The sequence below is a fragment of the Pieris rapae genome, chromosome 3 (genome assembly GCF_905147795.1).
Source record: "Pieris rapae chromosome 3, ilPieRapa1.1, whole genome shotgun sequence".
Lineage (NCBI taxonomy): Eukaryota > Metazoa > Arthropoda > Insecta > Lepidoptera > Pieridae > Pieris > Pieris rapae.
This window is the reverse complement of record NC_059511.1, coordinates 2997243-3015967: the sequence shown is the minus strand read 5'-3', so window position 1 is coordinate 3015967 and position 18725 is coordinate 2997243. Positions and strand designations below refer to the sequence as shown.

The 18725-nt window shown below is 37.4% G+C and overlaps 2 protein-coding genes and 1 long non-coding RNA gene across 4 annotated transcripts; 2 read left to right on the top strand and 1 right to left on the bottom strand.

Annotated features, from left to right (window-relative positions):
* Positions 1-100: 100 nt before the first annotated feature.
* LOC110991389 (polyadenylate-binding protein 2) lies at positions 101-4498 on the bottom strand. 2 transcript variants are annotated; one of them, XM_022256733.2, is made up of 6 exons: positions 4056-4498; positions 3317-3464; positions 3110-3242; positions 2840-2969; positions 2513-2652; positions 101-1011 (listed from the first exon to the last, which is right to left on the bottom strand). In XM_022256733.2, exons 1-6 carry the CDS (start codon positions 4143-4145, stop codon positions 975-977), a joined length of 678 nt encoding a protein of 225 aa, XP_022112425.1. In that variant the 5' UTR covers positions 4146-4498; the 3' UTR covers positions 101-974. The 2 variants fall into 2 exon arrangements, with proteins under 2 accessions (XP_022112425.1, XP_022112431.1); XM_022256739.2 differs by lacking the exon at positions 4056-4498 and adding an exon at positions 3697-3908.
* Positions 4499-6277: 1779 nt separating this feature from the next.
* On the top strand, positions 6278-8798 carry LOC123690712. The gene is made up of 3 exons (XR_006751314.1): positions 6278-6739; positions 8061-8359; positions 8774-8798. It is a non-coding gene; the product is annotated as an uncharacterized LOC123690712 (long non-coding RNA).
* A 5922-nt stretch (positions 8799-14720) lies between these two features.
* Positions 14721-18725, top strand: LOC110991910 (SAGA-associated factor 29). Its single transcript, XM_022257500.2, has 7 exons — positions 14721-14861; positions 15063-15180; positions 15531-15674; positions 16197-16322; positions 17003-17227; positions 17528-17785; positions 18413-18725. Exons 2-7 carry the CDS (start codon positions 15142-15144, stop codon positions 18503-18505), a joined length of 885 nt encoding a protein of 294 aa, XP_022113192.1. The 5' UTR covers positions 14721-14861; positions 15063-15141; the 3' UTR covers positions 18506-18725.

Sequence of the window (18725 nt, the reverse complement as noted above, 5' to 3'; positions counted from 1 at the left end):
TAAAAATACGCGCTTAAACTTTTAATAGTATATTGAATATTCCTATATTTCGTCTTGTACATAAATGATTGAATAAGGGTTGAAAAAAAAAAACAACACATCAGTTTCTTAAAGTTGACATTTTTTTCAATTCTCGTCATAATATAATTCAGTACCTATTTTTAACACATCCATTTAATTAATGTCATTGCATCAATGATACAAAAAATATGCCATGAAGAAAAAATATATACAATTAATACTAACCTCACAATGAGGCTACTTTATCAGTTTCTTTGTTTATGCCATATCAAGACTGAACTTAGTAGCATGATATGGCATTAATATTTTTAATAACCAAAAACAGCTCCTAAATATACACATAAAGCCAATTTAATGGGATGATACCATGTATCACTGTTATTTTCAGAACATTACAGATAAATCTTACAAAATACTGTGCACAAAACCTAACTATTTCAAAGTGTATAAGGTGGTTTAAATTGTCACAGAAAAATTAAGTAAAAAAAAATAGTCTTGACACTTTTACCACATGAAAAAGTTGATTTCTCAGTCTCAATCAGTTTGGTTATTAGTACTACAGGTTGACCATAGAGTTGGGTTGTGGACTTGTTAGAAATGTGTTTATTTATTGTTATTGTGTGAGTAATTAATTCTTTAAAACATGATGGTTTTATATTAAATAGGTCACTAATATTGGTTTCTACTGTAACATTCTTCCTTATTTCTCTCTGTATTATCTATAACATCAGCCAAAGCTACAATTGATCAGCATATTGAGACTGCATTTAAATTGAAAAATGGAAGATTATATGACACTGTGTAACCTTTTAAAAAAATTGTGGATTTATTTAAACCCTTCGAGAAATTAAAATAACAGTTCATAGTACACTCACTAAACCACTGTTAACTTAACCGGACAAGGTCCTCTAACTTATCACTAAACGTCAGGGGCGGGTGCCCCTCTACCATACTCAGTATGGATTGTAGTATGATCCCCGCCTTATACCCCTGCGAACAAGCCACATTATTAGTAAGCTTATTTTTCGCAATTAGGGTACTTGACTTTAAATGTTATTCAATTTTTCATAATATCTATCTTATTATAGTTCTGACAATTAAATTCTATGTTCCTACTTTCATTAATTTTGTACCAATCCTCAAGAGAATATCAAAATCTATATTTCTCTGAGGTCAAATACCCTATAATTAAATTATACAATTGAAATATGAAATTATCATGCACAAAAAGAATTTAAGAAAAATAGTGCAGACCAACTTTTATGTGAAGCCAGAACATAAGTGCCAACATATTACTTAGTACAGAGCAAGAAAAATAAGTAACTAGACACACTACAAGTATTCTATTCTACAATACATAAACTTATACACATCATTTGTAGTGTTTTTAAAGCAATAAACTCCCTGCAATATTTTTATTCTGTGACCATATGAGCCCTGTTACAAGAACTTACAAATTTTAATTTGTAATATGGAAAAATTATGTCAATTCATACAGTGATCAATTATTGCTGTTGTTTAATTAATAAATACAATCATTAAACACATAAGATGAAAACAAATTATCTGTCATTATACATAAGGTTATATAGGAAATGTAGTCTTGGACTTAAAAAAAAACAAATTTACTGAATTTTTTTAAGCATGTCCTCATGTATTTACCCTTAACCTCTCCATACTATTCTTAACCTCATGCACAAGAGGGAAGGATGCATTATTAAAATACATATTATATATTGTCATAATATTTATTTTGTATATATATTCCTCATTTAACATTTCAAACAGACTAAGCTCCAAACAAATTTTCATGCAATTTGCATACTAGATACATGAGTGATAAAAAAAATTTGAAACATTGCTAATATATTCAACAAGCACTACACCGGGGTATACCTCAAGACGAAAATTCCAAGTCTAAATATTATTGCGAAACAATTTTTTTATAAAATATGAACTAATTTTAAATAGAAAATTGTTTTGCAATATACACAAAAAGGTTCGGGCGTAAGAGTATGTTTATATCAATATTATAACAACAATAGCTATATAACAACCAAATAAGCTCATGTGGATCTCATCTCTTTAACAATTAAAGTGTAATTTATCAAAAGTAATAAGATATAAATTACACTTATTAGTGTAATAACTTACTACAGTTGCATGATATAAATAAATAGAAAAAAAACTAAAGAATTTGATTTGGTTTAACTAGTAAACTTAATACTTCATACTAATTACATTCGTAACAAATGGGCAAATAAAAACAAACTCAAGCAGATTCTAGACAAATACAGCATTAAAAAAATGCATTTGCAACAGCTTCTGAATTAAATCTTATTTTGAATAAAAAAATATATTCTATTTTATCTTAATTATGTAACTTTTAGGCTTGTTGCAATTATCCTGATCTAACGAAAGACTTTTTCATTCATTTAGAAAAACCTCACAACATTGATATAAACATATCTCTTATCAATACGGATTGTACCTGCCGCGGCGGATCGCGGGTCTGAGGCTGGCGTAGTAGGGCGAGTAGCCGCCGCGGTAGGAACGGCCTCGCCCGCGCGCTCCTCTCGGTGGCCGGTTGGTTGAGGACAGCCCTGGCTTATTTGTGCGCTTTGGCATCACCTGGAATATTGTTATCAAATGACATAGAACATATTATATTAAAGATTTTTTAATTTTTAACTATCACAAACACTTACACACTCAGTCTGATGAATAAATGTAAATACAAATATGTATGTACTGTTTTACATTATTTAACTAAACCTAAAAGTAACTTAAAAGTAAAAACCTTCAATAAATTTCTTACCTTAATTTGTCTGCCTCTAAATAATGATTCATCCATAGCCATTGCAGTTTGTACACTGTCTTTGTCTCCAAATTCAATATAAGCAAAGCCTTTGGGGTGACCATCAAATTTATTACATAAAATAGTAACCCTGTAAGAAGCAAGACATGAGACAATCAGGCACTGAAGTTCCAAATTTAATAATGTAATGATCACTATATTTTTAAAGTAAATGCTTAGCATAATTTTGTATGAAAAGATAATCAGTTTTATATTTGAAAAATTGTTTACCTATTAATGGATCCACAACCATGAAAATGCTGTTCCAACTCCTCCGCTGTTGCTCCATAATCCACATTGCCAACATACACTGACCTATTGTCAGCTTCTATTTTCTCTTCCAACGACATATTCAATGGGCTTGCTATTAAATATAAGAATAAATGTAAAGTAAATACATGTAAATTTAATTATTAGTTATAAATGATTTGTACATACTAATTCCAGGCGGGCTTCCCATACTCATCTGTTTATCAACTTCAGTTTGCATCTGCTTTAATTTTTCTGCTTCCTCTTCCATCTCCTGCACTCGGGCTTTGATAGCTGCTATATCAGGTAAACCTGTACCTGATGCCTCATCACCTCCCTATACAAAACAACAAAATATTAAAGGTTACCTTACCCAAACATATTAATTCATTAAACACATATTTGCAACCTTATCAATTTCAATATTATATATAATATTGGATTAGGGTAGTCATCCCCTAATACACATAACTATGATCTTCTTGATTATAAAGCAAGTTATGGTATTTATTACTTTCTATTACATATTCCTATAATTATTGATTACAACATTAGAACAAATCAATTACCTTATTAGGCCTCATAATGAAGGATAATAATTACCAATTAAGGTTTATTTGAGACCATTTACTCAAATATTTGAGCATTACCCAGAGTTCCAATATTTTTCCATCCATTACATTAAACACAAATGATAGGTGATATTTAACATATACATTACAAACTGCACTTTTAATTAGTAATGCAATAAAATTTGTTAAATATAGACTACGCCTTTACAGCGCGTCTGTTTGGTTTCCCATAGATAGCATCGCGTCTGCGTGTTATTTTTATTATGTCAAAAACTATAGGTATCCTAGGTTTTGATTTTTACCGCTTCTGCATAAATAAGTTGCAAACTTCTGTATAATAATTATATTATACTTACACCCGAGCTATTATCAGTCATGTTAAGAGATCCGTTGGCTCCATCTAAGTGATTGTTCTCCATTGAATCTAAATAATCGTGTTCTGCCATATTTCACTTAGAAATTCGAATATTAAACTTATAAACACAAGTAACTGAAACACTTAATAGAACACGTATTTCACTTTTGTAGTTGATATTGTTATTTACTCATAAACAACTTTGTTTTCAATTTAATTTCTCAAGTGAATATCCTCTGACGTACCGGTAACCAATTTGGCAAAACTTTTTAATGGACTGACCTAATTATTTACTCAAAAATATACTTGTACTCTTATTTTAGAAATTTAAAAGGTTTACTTTATTTTAAAAACTTAAACAATCATTGTGTTATTAATGTAATATTAGCGGATTTTAGTTTGTATTTTTATTAAACGCCAAAACAACAATTGTCATAGATCTATGACATATCACAGAAGTGGTGGCAATTGACTCTATTTGAATTGTAAGTTGAATCCATAGAAGAAAATCTGTAATAGACTAAGTTTCACGCATTAGATATTTATATAAAATAACTTGTATTTCATCTAAATATTGTCTATACATGACAATTTTCGAAAAAACTAACATTATAAAAAATTACATAGGTACTACCCTTCCTTGCAACTATATAAAGCGCAAATTCGGCCCCACATGGAGTACTGTTCCCACCTTTGGGCGGGTGCTCCCCAGTTCCTTCCACTTGACCCGTTGACCGTATTCAACGAAGAGCGGTTCGAATCGTTGACGACCAAACTCTTTCCGAGCGGCTTGATCCTTTGGCGTTGGGTACAGATGTGGGATCTCTCTGCATCTTCTACCGCATTTACCATGGAGAGTGTTCAGAGGAGTTGTTCGGATTAATACCTGCAGCTGAGTTTCATCATCGGACGTCGAGGTGATACGGGTGGAATTTCGTATTCTGCCTGTCCACCGTTCACCGTTCCATAACTGCAGTAGGCAGTTTTTGCCGCGCACCACTACTTTGTGGAGCCAGCTGCCTACTGAAGTATTTCCGAACTAATTCGACTTAGGGTCCTTCAAGAAAAGAGAGTACCAATTCTTAAAAGCCGGCAACGCACTCGCGAGCCCTCTGGCATTGAGAGTCTCCATGGGCGGCGGTATCACTTAACATCAGGTGCTCCTGCCCGTTTTCCCACTGTTATATTTAAAAAAAATAACATTTAGTAAAACCGTTTTCTTCCACAAAAAATGTTTGTCTATAAAGTCAGTTTACGGACGATAGTTTAACGCGACAACGTCATAACAAAACAAAATGATGGCATACTTTTAGAAATAAAATTGAATCATTTTTATGGTATTTTTACTATTTCTATAAATAAAAGAAAAAGTGACTTCTCGGACGCATATTATACCAATCGAGTGGAATCATTTGTCTCAAATGAGATGCAAGCGAACGCTTAGCATAACAGGAGTCAGAACAACGAGTCATGCTTTTTCGTACGTCAGCCGGTATTCAACGATTAATAATCAAAAATAAAAAAACCTAAAAAATATTACCTTACATACAATTATTGCAAGAATATGTATGCCAAGGTCGTACAGCAAAGCAATTCAATCAAAGTCCAAAATAAAGCCAAGTTTGAAAAAATCCGAATAAAATAAACGCAGATTTTCATTTTCAGCGATTCACGTAAATTTGAAAGTAACAGATTTAATTTGAGTTTATATTTGCAGAATGTCACTAACCAACCAATAGAAAAGTAAAAAATAACGGTTTGTTTACAAATTTAAATACATTACACAATTTTAAATTATTTTTAAAAAGCTTGGAGGTGTTCCAATGAAGGTACTCCAATCTTTTTATCGATAACTCTACAACGCCGACAAAAGCAACAAACACCCTAATGCCAATACTACTACTTAGTACTTAATAGAGGCGCCTATTCGAATGCGATTCCTAGACTCCCAAGTCGCTAATATGAGCTATAAGGTGCTGTAATATATGTATGTATATAATAAGCTGTAAAAAGTCAAGTGACGTGTAGCAGTGGGGTATACTGGACTAAACTGGTTTTCAGGCTATATAAGCACGGCGCGCTGTATGGTCGGGCGCACTTCTTCGACGCTCGCACTAGATATAGGACGTTACTATTGTTGTTGAAATTGTGGTTAATTTCGTGTAATTTAATTTGGTTATTTTTAGTAATTTTATTTGTTAATTTCTTACTTCAGTAGTGGGATTCGTTCTCATTTCTGATTAGTTTAAATTAACGCCCACGTGGTTTTATTTTAGTCAGTTTGAAACGCGAGTGATATACGTTTAATAAAAATAATGGAGGGTAGGCGGTGAACACGTAAAAAAAAGACGGTGTGCCCGTCTCTGGACTTGAAGAAACGTTACAGTCGATATTAAACCGTCAACCGACGCAAGCGACTGAGCTATGTCCACCAGTGGTGTCACCACAACAGTGCTCAGCAACACCACCGCGAGGGGATTGGCCCTTTGCACCGACATGCGCAACACCATCGGATTTGCTGCTTTCTTCCTTAAGTGACACTCATTACCACCTGGTACTGACGGTTCGCACAATGGTACTGAGAACGCTCCGGTGCCAAGTTCAAGCAGCGCATGCGAGTCAAGCACTGATCTGGTACTTAATCAGGTGACCGACAAACTAGTAAGTGCGTTGAGCACAATTCTGGTAAGATCTAACTCCATTTATATTTCTAATTTTGATCCGTCTTTCAAATATTTCGATATATGGTGTGAGCAGGAAGACTGCGCGGTTGTCTAATTATTGGGATGACCGTGAGTGTGTATCTCTGATTGGATATTTTTTGAAAGGGGATGCTAAAGTGTGGCTAAATGAGTGGCTTAGTAATGATCATAGTTGAGAGAATTTAAATAGCTTTTTCCGTAGCGAGTAGACTTAGCAAATATTTTATTCGACGTAATGACAACAGACTCTGATAGTTATCTCACGTATTGCGTGTTGTACGAGGAATGAGTGAAGAGTTAATTGTCGCAGTAGTTATTTGGGGTATTAAGGACCCACAAGTTCGCGCCGCCGCGACTTGTGCTAATTTATCATCGGAAGGCTTAGTTAAATTCCTCTCATTATATACCAAGCCCCTAGAACCGCGCTCTATAATACAAAATCACGTTAAAAGGCCAAATTTGCGAGATAATTTCTGAAAACGAGATAATTTTCAGTCTAATATTAACTGTTCATGATTCATGTAGGGAAATTGGTCATATACAAATTTTGTGTCCTAAAAAAACTAAGTATGAAACCGCACCAGAGACTCAATCTACAAACAATTCAAGTTTAGAAAAAAGGCAGTTTTCTAATATCAAAATTATTTGCACATTTTGTAAGAAGGTAGGACATAAAACGGAGGACTGTTTTGTTCGACAGCGTTCCGAGTCGAGCGGTAGGCTAAATTAGTTATAGTTTACCGCCCTTATAAAATGTCGTATGATGAAAAATTACGCGTTAGAGATATCATAAAAGATGTGTTAAATCAATAAATAATTAGAGATAGAGATTTGTAAAGAAAAAAAGCGATTCAGATAGGCTTTGTGTCGACTTTAAACTTAAAACTCAAAGACACTTAAAATACCCGCTTCCGTTAATTGCGGACCATATTGTTTGGCTAGGTAAAGCTACCTATTATATTTACCTTGATATGGCTACTGGCTTTCACCAGATAAAATTAAATAAAAAACATCGACACCACTCCGAGATTCGTAACACCTGAGGGTCACTATGAGTACATAAAGATGCCATAAGAATTAGGCAATGCACAGGTTGTATATCAACGAATTATATCAAATACGTTACGATTTTACATAGATTCAGGCAGAGCCCTTGTGTGTTGTAATTGTGTATATGACGTATTATTACCTAGTAAAACAATAGAAGAGGGTTTAGGTACATTACATGATGTGTCAGAGATGGGGGTAAGGGTAAGGGACCCAGGCAGGCTTTTTCATTAATTAAAAAAAAATGTAACTTTCAGACTACGGAGATCGAGTATCTATGCCGAGTCATTAGCAATGGTCAAGATATGAAGACATCGTGCTTTGCGAGGTTGACTCGCAAGGGTGTGCATTTTAATGGCGGCGATTTTGCATTTGTGCCAAGCTGTTGGTAAGCTAGACTCCTGTATGCGCGGACCATATGTGGTTTTAGCGACGTTGTCGCAGGACAGATATGAACTAAAATTAGTCGCTGGTTCTTATGGTAAAGCTGCCGCGGAATACATGTTGCCCTGGCGCGGGGAATGGACCCCTGATGTGTGTGCCGCATTCTTTGAGAGTAAGTAATTTTTACTTGCCTTTTCAAAACTTATGTATGTTGATAAATGTTTGTGAGAACTGTAATTTTATTAGGACTGCTTATCATATAGGTAGTACCTATTTTGGTAAAGACCTGCGGGAGTCTTGTGTGATAGTAATGGAGTCGCTCTTACTATCAATAGCAATGGATTCGCTCTTGCTTAGTGTGATGTACAGTAATGGAGTCGCTCTTACTGTTAAAGCAATGGAGTCGCTCTTGCTTAGTGTGATGTACAGTAATGGAGTCACTCTTACTGTTGATAGCAATGGAGACGCTCTTGCTATGTAAAAAAAAAATGAACTAATGTTGTGTCGAGAGTAATGGATGCGCTCTTACTTTCGATGAAGTTATGTTAATTTAACGTTATAATAACAAAAATCATGTAATTTTTAGGTGGCGCTGATGATGACGATAGTCCTTCACCACAACCACCGCACGTGATACAAGAGTCATCAGCAGGTCAAGTTTCAACATGCCAACCTGCCTATCATCACACGGGCGAGGACGCACCGTCGTCAGGAGAGGCCGAATAAGCTGTAAAAAGTCAAGTGACGTGTAGCAGTGGGGTATACTGGACTAAACTGGTTTTCAGGCTATATAAGCACGGCGCGCTGTATGGTCGGGCGCACTTCTTCGACGCTCGCACTAGATATAGGACGTTACTATTGTTGTTGAAATTGTGGTTAATTTCGTGTAATTTAATTTGGTTATTTTTAGTAATTTTATTTGTTAATTTCTTACTATATATAATGTGTGCCTATTATATATACTCTTCTAGTTGGTAAATATTAAACACATTTTTTACACAATGTAGTATATTTCAATTGTTTATATAAAACGGATGATCCTATACAATTCATATTAAGGCAAAGACCAAGATCCCAATCAACAAACATAAACAAATTTAAACCAAGCTTAGTTATGACCGAAATATCAAAAAACTATTTTTAATTTATATTTGAAACAAGCTGACCCTGCAAACTTCGTTTCACTTTTATGTGATATTTTTTACTTAGCCTTCCGTTTTAGTATCTACAAATATTTACCATATCAATATATGGAACATTATTCTATTGTACCCTATAGAGATAATACTAAGTTTTTCTATTTTTGGTTATATTACATATTCCATAAAATAAATAATAAACAAATAACCCGAATTCATTTTTATTAATGTAGATTACCTTTCGAACCAAAGGTAGCAACTCTGGACGATGCAACAAAACAGTCTGCGTCTGAAGGTGAGGCACCTGCGGCAAAAGCGATGCGGGAGACTGAGACTGCGATGGCGAATGCACCTGGTGCACCGTCCTCGTCCATGGACATGACGGCCCTGAAAACCGCTATTCAGGAACCGGCTATGACCAGGGTTTTAAGCGCCTCAAAGAGGCGTCGACTCAACAAAGCCCGCAGGGCGGCAGAATGGCAGAAGCGGTCAAGCACCGCTCAAGGGCCACCAGTGGACCCTAAACCAGCCCCTGAAGCCACCACGGCAACAGGTGGAAGGAAAGGGGTACCTAAGAACCCAGCCAACAACAACCCCAAAAAACCAAAAACCAACCAACCGAGGAAAGGCCAGAAACGCGTACGGCCGGAGGACTCCGTAACACCGACCGGAGAACGGAAAAGGATAAAACCCAACAAACCTCGTACGGTGGGAGTTACGCGGGTTACGCGGAAGCGGCAGCATCATACAAAGCTAATAAGTTTTGTGTTGCCGTAATGACTGAGCCTTTCCTAGATATGACGCCAGAACAAGCGGAAGATATCCGCCTACAAATCCAGGGTAAGCTACATGACGAACTAATGGCGGACTATGATGCTACCCTGACAACAGAACCAAATGACATCCGGTTCCGGGGTAAAGCCCATTTCTCGGACGGTGTCCTCAAGATTTGGTGCGAGGACGCGTTCGCAATGAGGTGGCTAACCAGAACCTGCGAAGTCATCAACAACCCCATAACCGATACCAAACTAGTGGTTCGGCCTCAGTCCGCAATCCCAAGGAAGGTTCCGTGTCTGTTACATGTTCCAGAGTACACTGGCAGTACGGAGAGCCTAATGAGAATTGTAACGAGGCAAAACCGCCACTTAAACATTAGGTCATGGACCCTTACACACGAAAGGAGAACACAGGACCCAACAGGTGTCTCTCTCTTCCTTCGTGTACCGGAGTCCGAGATCATAACGATTAAAGCACAGGAAAGGCGGATATACTACCTGTTGGGGAACATTTATATCCGGATCCTAGAAAAGGAGGAGTCCTCACAGGTAGCTGAAGCCCCACCTGTAACCACCGCGAGTACATCGGGGACGGCGACGACGGGGCCAGTGCCTCCCATGTCACCGAAGGGGAAGGCTGTGGATGACCGAACAGCCGAAACTCAGTCCCCCATGGAGGCGGCACAACTAACCTCTGATGAAGAGTTATTTCAGGAGACAGGGGGGAGTGAACTCAGCGACAGCTGTCTGCGCTCCTCCCCCTCGCCGAACTGACCTCATTCAAGCTAATCTCCAGCATAGTCAAACAGCGACGGCTTCCCTGCGCAGACTGCTGGAAACCAACCCCAAGACCATCGCTGCGATCCAGGAGCCGTGGATCCGGAATGGCAAAATATGCGGTCTGGGTAACACTGTTGGTAAAATTCTACTGGACACCTCCGTAAGTAACCCAAGAACCTGCATAATAATACCTAAACATGTACCAGCATTATTAATAAACGAACTATGTTCAAGGGACCTTACAACTGTTAGGTTACCCAGAAACGAGCAACCAGACATCGTCCTGGCGTCAGCCTACTTACCGGGCGACGAGGATGTACCCACTCCGGAACTCAGCCTTCTGGCCGACTACTGCGAGAGGGACCAACTGGAGCTCATCATCGCAGTAGACTCCAACGCACACCACACACTATGGGGTAACAGTAATACCAACGCTCGAGGTGAGAATATGCTTAATTTCATTCTTAGTAATAATCTTATCTTAGCAAACATCGGTTCAGAACCAACCTTCATCAACGCGCGTTCACATACCATAATTGACTTAACATTGATAACGGCAGGCCTGACAAATCACATACAGGACTGGCACGTATCAAGAGAATTATCATGCTCGGATCATAGGTGGATCCGCTTTGCAATCAAAGGGGAACTACCTAAACCACAACCAAGAAGAATACCTCGAAGAACTGATTCAGCAAAATTTTACAGACTTGTCAGCTCCGGGGTAGACAAACTAACGATACCAACAAACATTGACGTACAGGACATAGATAAACATGTTAACAACTTAACGTCCCTACTCCTGACATGCTATGAGCAGTCGTGTCCCCTCACCATTCCAAGATGGGGGGGTAAACAGAACTGGTGGTGCCCCGAGCTGGAAAGGCACCGCCGGAAAGTCAGGAAGCTTTTCAATAGAGCGAGTAACACAATGTTACCCTCCGACTGGGACAACTACACAGTCGCAAGACGGCGATTCAAAAAACTTCTTCGTATTAGAAGGCAGGAGTGCTGGAGGCACTTCTGCACTAGTATTGAAAACAATAACCAGGCAAGTAGAGTCAAATCGTGTCTCTCCAGTGAGACCCATCACTCGATAGGTTGCCTTAAAAAACCAGACAAAACATTTACAAAAACCGAAACTGAAACCTGTGAATTACTACTGGAGACTCACTTTCCAGGCTGTGTAATCACCAACGAGCAATCATGGCAACCCCATTCGGAAAGAACCACCATCAACTCCGACTGGCAGGTAGCTGACAAAATAATCACGAAAGAAAAAGTAACATGGGCAATCAACTCATTTCTACCATTCAAAGCGGCTGGCTTGGACGGCATATTCCCAGGTCTACTAAGATGGAGTGGGAATATCTTGGTGAACCATCTGGTACCAGTATTTCGAGCCTGCTTAGCTCACCGCTATATACCTCTGAAATGGAGAGAAGTGAAAATCATTTTTATCCCAAAACCGGGTAGAGAGGACTATACCCAGGCCAAATCATTCAGGCCCATCAGTCTCACTTCATTCTTTCTCAAGACGCTGGAGAGGCTGGGAGATCTGGAGATTCGTAGTCGGGTATCCCTGTCTAGATTTTTACATCCCAATCAGCATGCCTACAGCTCAGGCAAATCAACGGAATCATCACTCCATAACGTTGTTTCCCGCATAGGCAACTCATTGAAGATAAAGCAGTCAACCCTTGGCGCATTTATTGACATTGAAGGTGCCTTTGACAAAACGAATTTCGCGAGCATTACCAGAGCGCTTGTATCTTGTGGAGTACCAACGACTCTTACAGAGTGGATCAATAATATGTTAAAACAACGAGCTATACAGTTCACCGTAAATACCACTACAAGAGGCATTGTCTGCAGGGGCTGCCCACAGGGTGGCGTCCTTTCGCCGCTCTTGTGGAATCTAGTGGTAAATGAGCTCATTACAGAACTAAATGCTATCAATCTTTACACAGTAGGGTATGCGGATGACATAGCTATCTTAGCATCGGGAAACTTTGAAAGCACCTTATGCGATCTCATGGGAAGAGCTTTCAGAGTAATTGAGAGATGGTGCAATCAGCACGAGCTATCTGTCAATCCATTAAAAACGGAACTAGTGCTATTTACAAACAGGAGAGTTCTCGGACCGCACAAGCTACCGAAACTCTTCAACACTGAACTAAAACTAAAAGAAAGTGTTAAATACTTAGGTGTGATTCTGGACAGTAAACTGCTATGGAACAAACACCTTGAACATAAACTAAACAAAGCAACGATCGCCTTTTATCAATGCAAAAAGATGCTAGGCGTCAAATGGGGCCTATCACCCAGAATCACCCTATGGCTATACACTGCCGTAATAAGGCCAATGCTAGCTTATGGTGCCCTGGTATGGTGGCCGAGAACAGAACTACAAACGACAATAACGAAACTTGGGCGCTTCCAAAGGCTCGCTCTATCGGCTACCTGTGGTTGCATGAAAACAACACCAACTGCAGCAATGGAGTTGGCCCTAAAAATTGTACCCCTGGATCTACACATACAGCAGGAGGCAGCATTAGCAGCCATTAGGCTTATGATATTGGATCTATGGGGCAAAAATCACTATAGCGCACACACAGCGATTCTCAACAGGGCAATAGAGTACCAACCTCTAATAGCCGCGCCATGCGATAGGATCGTTAACCAACATATAATAAACAAGAAATACCAGGTCCAAATGAAAGAAGAGAAATGTGATCGATCGATCCTGAATGAGCTTCGAATATATACTGATGGCTCAAAAACAGGGCGTGGCTCCGGCGCTGGCATATTCTCCTTGGATCTCAACATTAACACACACTTATCTCTAGGCACGCACAGCTCGATTTTTCAATGCGAATGTGTCGCCCTGACAGAAGCAGCCAGAGTCGTGCAGCGACTAAGAGTAAACAACTTTTGCATTAAGTTTGTATCCGACAGTGCGTCCGTGCTGTTGGCACTAGCAAGCAAAACGACAAATAATTTGCTGGTACTAGAATGTCATAATGCACTGGAGGAAATAGCCCTGACAAACAGGGTTACCCTACAGTGGATTAAAGGACATAGTGGATCTCTTGGCAATGATGCTGCCGATGAACTTGCGAGAAGAGGCTCGGACATATTGCCTGCTGGCCCGTATCCTCTCCTGCCCTTGCCCTTCTCGCAGGTGCGAGCATGGATTCGCCAAAGATCAGAAGAACTCCAGCAACAACGCTGGTCACGAAGTGAGGACTGTAGGCAATCCAAAATGGCTATGCCGGCAGCTAACCCAAAAATGACAAAACAGCTACTAAACCTTAACAGAACTAGTCTCAGAACAATGATAGGTACAATCACGGGCCATTGTCTCCTCAACAAACATCTTTTTGTCCTAGGCGTGACAGATAGCCCCGCGTGCAGAGGCTGTCTCAGCGCAGAGGAAACAGTCACCCACGTAGTCCTGGAATGCGAGGCTGTGGCTAAACAACGTACAGAAATCCTCAAAACAGTGAGGTCGCTCCGAGAAGCCTGCGAAGTGCCCAGGAAGCTTCTGTGCTTCTGGAAGGAGTTAGGCTGGCTTAGTTAGCCAGGACTTCACGCACAACGGACCTGCTAAGAGTCTAAGTGCGGAAAAGGAGTCTCTACATTCTACATTCTACATTCTACCTTTCGAACCGAGGCTATCTAACTTTAGGAGTTCTTCATATTTAGGGAATTTAAACTTGATCTATAAGGGAGACTTTATCTTTATCTGAATAATTGCCATCACTGTTAGCAGTGTCATTTCTGACATTAGTGTCATTGCCAATTTCCCACACAATTTACAATTTCGTTTTACAGCGTCTATACGTCACGCCTGTCGAAAAGTGATTTTGTCAATACTTTACATTTCATTGTAAATGAATCGTAATGCCAAATCTTAACAAACATAATTTTGAACGTTGTTATGCTTGTTAAAGTTGTTCTCCGAGCTGCTGTCTTTGTAAGTAGATGAAATATCCATGGTGTTTATTTAACAAATTTGCCTATTGCATGTGTACATATTAGTAAATGTTTTTAATTTTTATTGTAGAGCTTAGTTAAGTTCACTGGTTCCGAAATTTTGAAGTGATTTAAGTAATAAATGCATCTAGAAACGTCAACAGAGTACCTGAACTTTATGTTTTAAATTCGTACTTTTCAGGTTTTTGTTTGTATCAGCTGGGTGCATGTAGTTTATCTCAGTTGGAAGTTATCAGAATTGTCAGATCTTGAACAGTAAAATGCCTCTAACGGCTGATGTAGCCGCACAACAAGTGCAAGTAAGCAACATTTTCAACTATGTATTGTAATATTCAGCAAGTATAAATTAACAAATGTATAATGTTATCAAGAAATAATTTTTTACTAAAGATCGGAATGGCGACTACACTGTGAAAAGGTTACAGAAAGGCCAAAACATAAACATTTTATTAAATGATCATTGTTGGAAATGCATTTTGTTTATTTTTATTCCTGGTAAATAACTAATTATATATTTTATTAGACAATTATACATCATAAGAGTACTTAGTTGAATATTAGCCAAAATGTAATTGTATTTTTACACTAAAAATTTAATACTGAATTCATATATTAATGTGGTGACAAAACAATGGTTGATTACTTTTAGGAGAGACTGCGATCGATGCATAGATTAATATATGATATAGAAGCAGAAAGAAGTCGTAATGAACTATGTATTGAGAGTATACTTAGAGCTGAGAAGACAGCAGAAAATTCACCAACTGCTGAAGATTCTGGTTCATCCCAACAGGTATGTTTTTGTTTACTTAAAATTATTTACTATTATATTATCCAATAATAGCGGTACTTGTTTATTTTATAATTGGCAATTAAAAAATTATGAAATTTATTAACAAGTGCATCAGTAAGGGATAATCTAATTTACTACTAGAAATAAAAATAGTTGAATATAATAATAAAATATAATTGTGGTGAATAAAATCAAATACTTATATTGTTACCATTACTTAAGCAAGGAAAGAATGGGTCATCATAATTTAAATTTTTGTTAAATGGCATTTCACAAAACAAGGAATAATGAAAAATTATTACTGTGTGTTAAATTAATAATATTTTCTAAATGTTTCATCACCCAAGTACTTTAAATATTTTCTTACTTAAAAGTTGGTAAAATGATTTCTTAATAATTCTACTAGTGAGCTGAATTTATATTAAACATAAGTCACCTTATATAATTAGACATATTCACTAACATTGTAAAGATTAAGTATTATACATACTCAATGTGTTTATCTAATATTAAATGTAACAGCAAATGCAGTTAAAGAACCTATACAAAAATGGTTTGAATGCAGCAGAACAGGAAGAAAGAGTTCTGCGAGCAGCATTATCAAGGATTTATGAGATTCGGGCCATCAAGAATGAAAGAAGAATTCAGGTATATTATGTAAAAATGTACTGCAGTGATCTATATTTATGCTTAGATATATTGATCCACAAACATATTAAATTATAACAATATATAATTATAACATATTAATATTAAATATCAATTTAAAAATCTCGGAATTTGTTGATATAAAACAACATAAAGCTATAGAAAATTAAAAATTTTAGAATTAACATATCATAATATTTGAGGTCCCTATAAGTTTTTGAATTTGTAATAAAAATAGTTTAGGTTGGGCCTTTGAATAAATATACTTATGTTTTCAATAAATTAAATATGTAATGTTTTGACACATATTTTTAAACTAATTTATTACATAAGAATGGTTCGGACATTTATTTATTTGCAAAGTAATGCCAGAGTAATTAGGTTCAAACAGCATCCAATTTGATTATGAAAAGGGTAAAGTGCCCTTATCTGTGCTTAGATTTTTGTAGGCCTTATTGAAAATCTTAAAGTATGTACTGTGCTTGTTAAATGTGACCAAGGTTAAAATGTTCTTTCCATAACCATTTCAAATTCCTCCTTAAAAATTCTGTCTACTGGCTGTTAATGATTGATACTTCATTTTTGTTTGTTGTTTTTTTTGTACAGAAGTAACTCTTAACTCTCTTTCAACATCTTGGATATAAGCAAAAAACCCGGCTATTTAACACATTATTTGTTAGGCAAGGCACGCAGGCAATAAGGAAACGATAGGTTGTGGGGCCCTAATGAAAATGCTGCTAAGCGCAGCACAGACTTTGCCCCTGCATGTGGGCAGAGTGGGTGAGCGTGCGCCCCCCTTGTGCGGGGCTATTCCAGCTGACGGAGGTCATGTGGCTCGTGCTGGAGACGCCGTTGCAGCATTAGTTCGAGTCTCCGACAAAGAGGAGAATTGGATATTGGCAGAGGCAATTGTTTATTAAATAATTCCAAATTTACATAATATATGAACCGAAATCTTGAATTTTTATCATAAAGTAAAATATTGGCAAGATCAAAGATTCTAGGTGCATTTTAGCCTGTCGATGGTACATCAATGTAAAATAAATGATAGACAAAGAAATCACGCTAGTGCAATTCACGTAAAAGTAAAAGAATACCATTAGATTATTTGTTAATAAATTCAGTATTTTGGCCAATTGAAATATTTAGAAAAAAGTTTATTGATTAAAGTAAAATTATTGTTTAAGATATTTTTTAATTACCAGGTGGTGAGTTGGCTCCCAGCACAAGGGAAGTATGAAGTCGACGATATTGATGAGGAGCAGAAGAATCGTCATGTGCTCAGCAAACGTCGGGTGGTGCCTTTACCCCTGATGAGAGCTGATCCCAGGACTGATGAGCACGCGCTCTTCCCCAAGGGTGCAGTGGTTATGGCACTTTACCCTCAAACTACGTGTTTTTACCGGGCAGTAGTGAACAGGCTCCCGTCTTCAGCTGCTGATCCTTATGAAGTTTTGTTTGAGGTTTGTTAATATTTTTGTTATTTATATTAAAATGAATGAAGGATAATTTTAAACAAAAAAGAATAAATTTCATCTAGTGGAGATCTTTTTTCGAGAAGACAAAAAAACGAGTCGCATGACGTAGACCGTTTATGGTGAGAGAACATGTGACTTCTTAAATTCTTATATTTCCTATTCTTTTGTATTGCATCGCCATTCATGAATCCGTATGATTTTTAGTGTTTAGCTTATTTATTTATCATGAAGCATTTGGTTATGTACATCTTTCACTTTACTCAGATTTCTTTTTTAATTTTTGCCCGTAGCTTATAAATGGTATACCCAGTAATTTATTAGATAGCTTAAGTAAACGAAAATTTGATTACAAGTTTAAAGAATTAACAGTGGCCACTTTTATAGACGTATCAGTTTTAAAGAATAAAATTTAGAATCATGATTGTTAGTCTAAATTCTGTATGTTCTAGTTCTAATTCTAGTTTCTGCATATAACTCTTATTACTTACTTATTCATTCGACACAAAAAGTGTAATAAGACTTGACCATCATTTCTATGTAAGTAGACTTATGTAAAACGTAATAATTATATCTTGATCTTATGCGTTATGTATAACAAAATCCCATTTTCAGGATTCCTCGTACGCGGACGGATTCTCCCCCCCGGAGCGCGTAGCTCAGCGATACGTGATCGCTATCAAGGAGGGCAAAGGCCGAGCCACCTGACCCCGCGCCTCCTCTGCCCCTTCGCCTCCTTCGCCGCCCTCGCCCCCTTCGCCACCCAACGACTCTCGTACCCTCACGCCCACCGACTCTGAATAAGCAGCCCCATTTGCACCATTCATATTTTTATACAACTGAATGACTCTGAACTCGGTTATCTGTTTCAGATTGACGACGTTTATATATAAAAGAACTGTGATTAATAAACTTAAAGATAATTTTT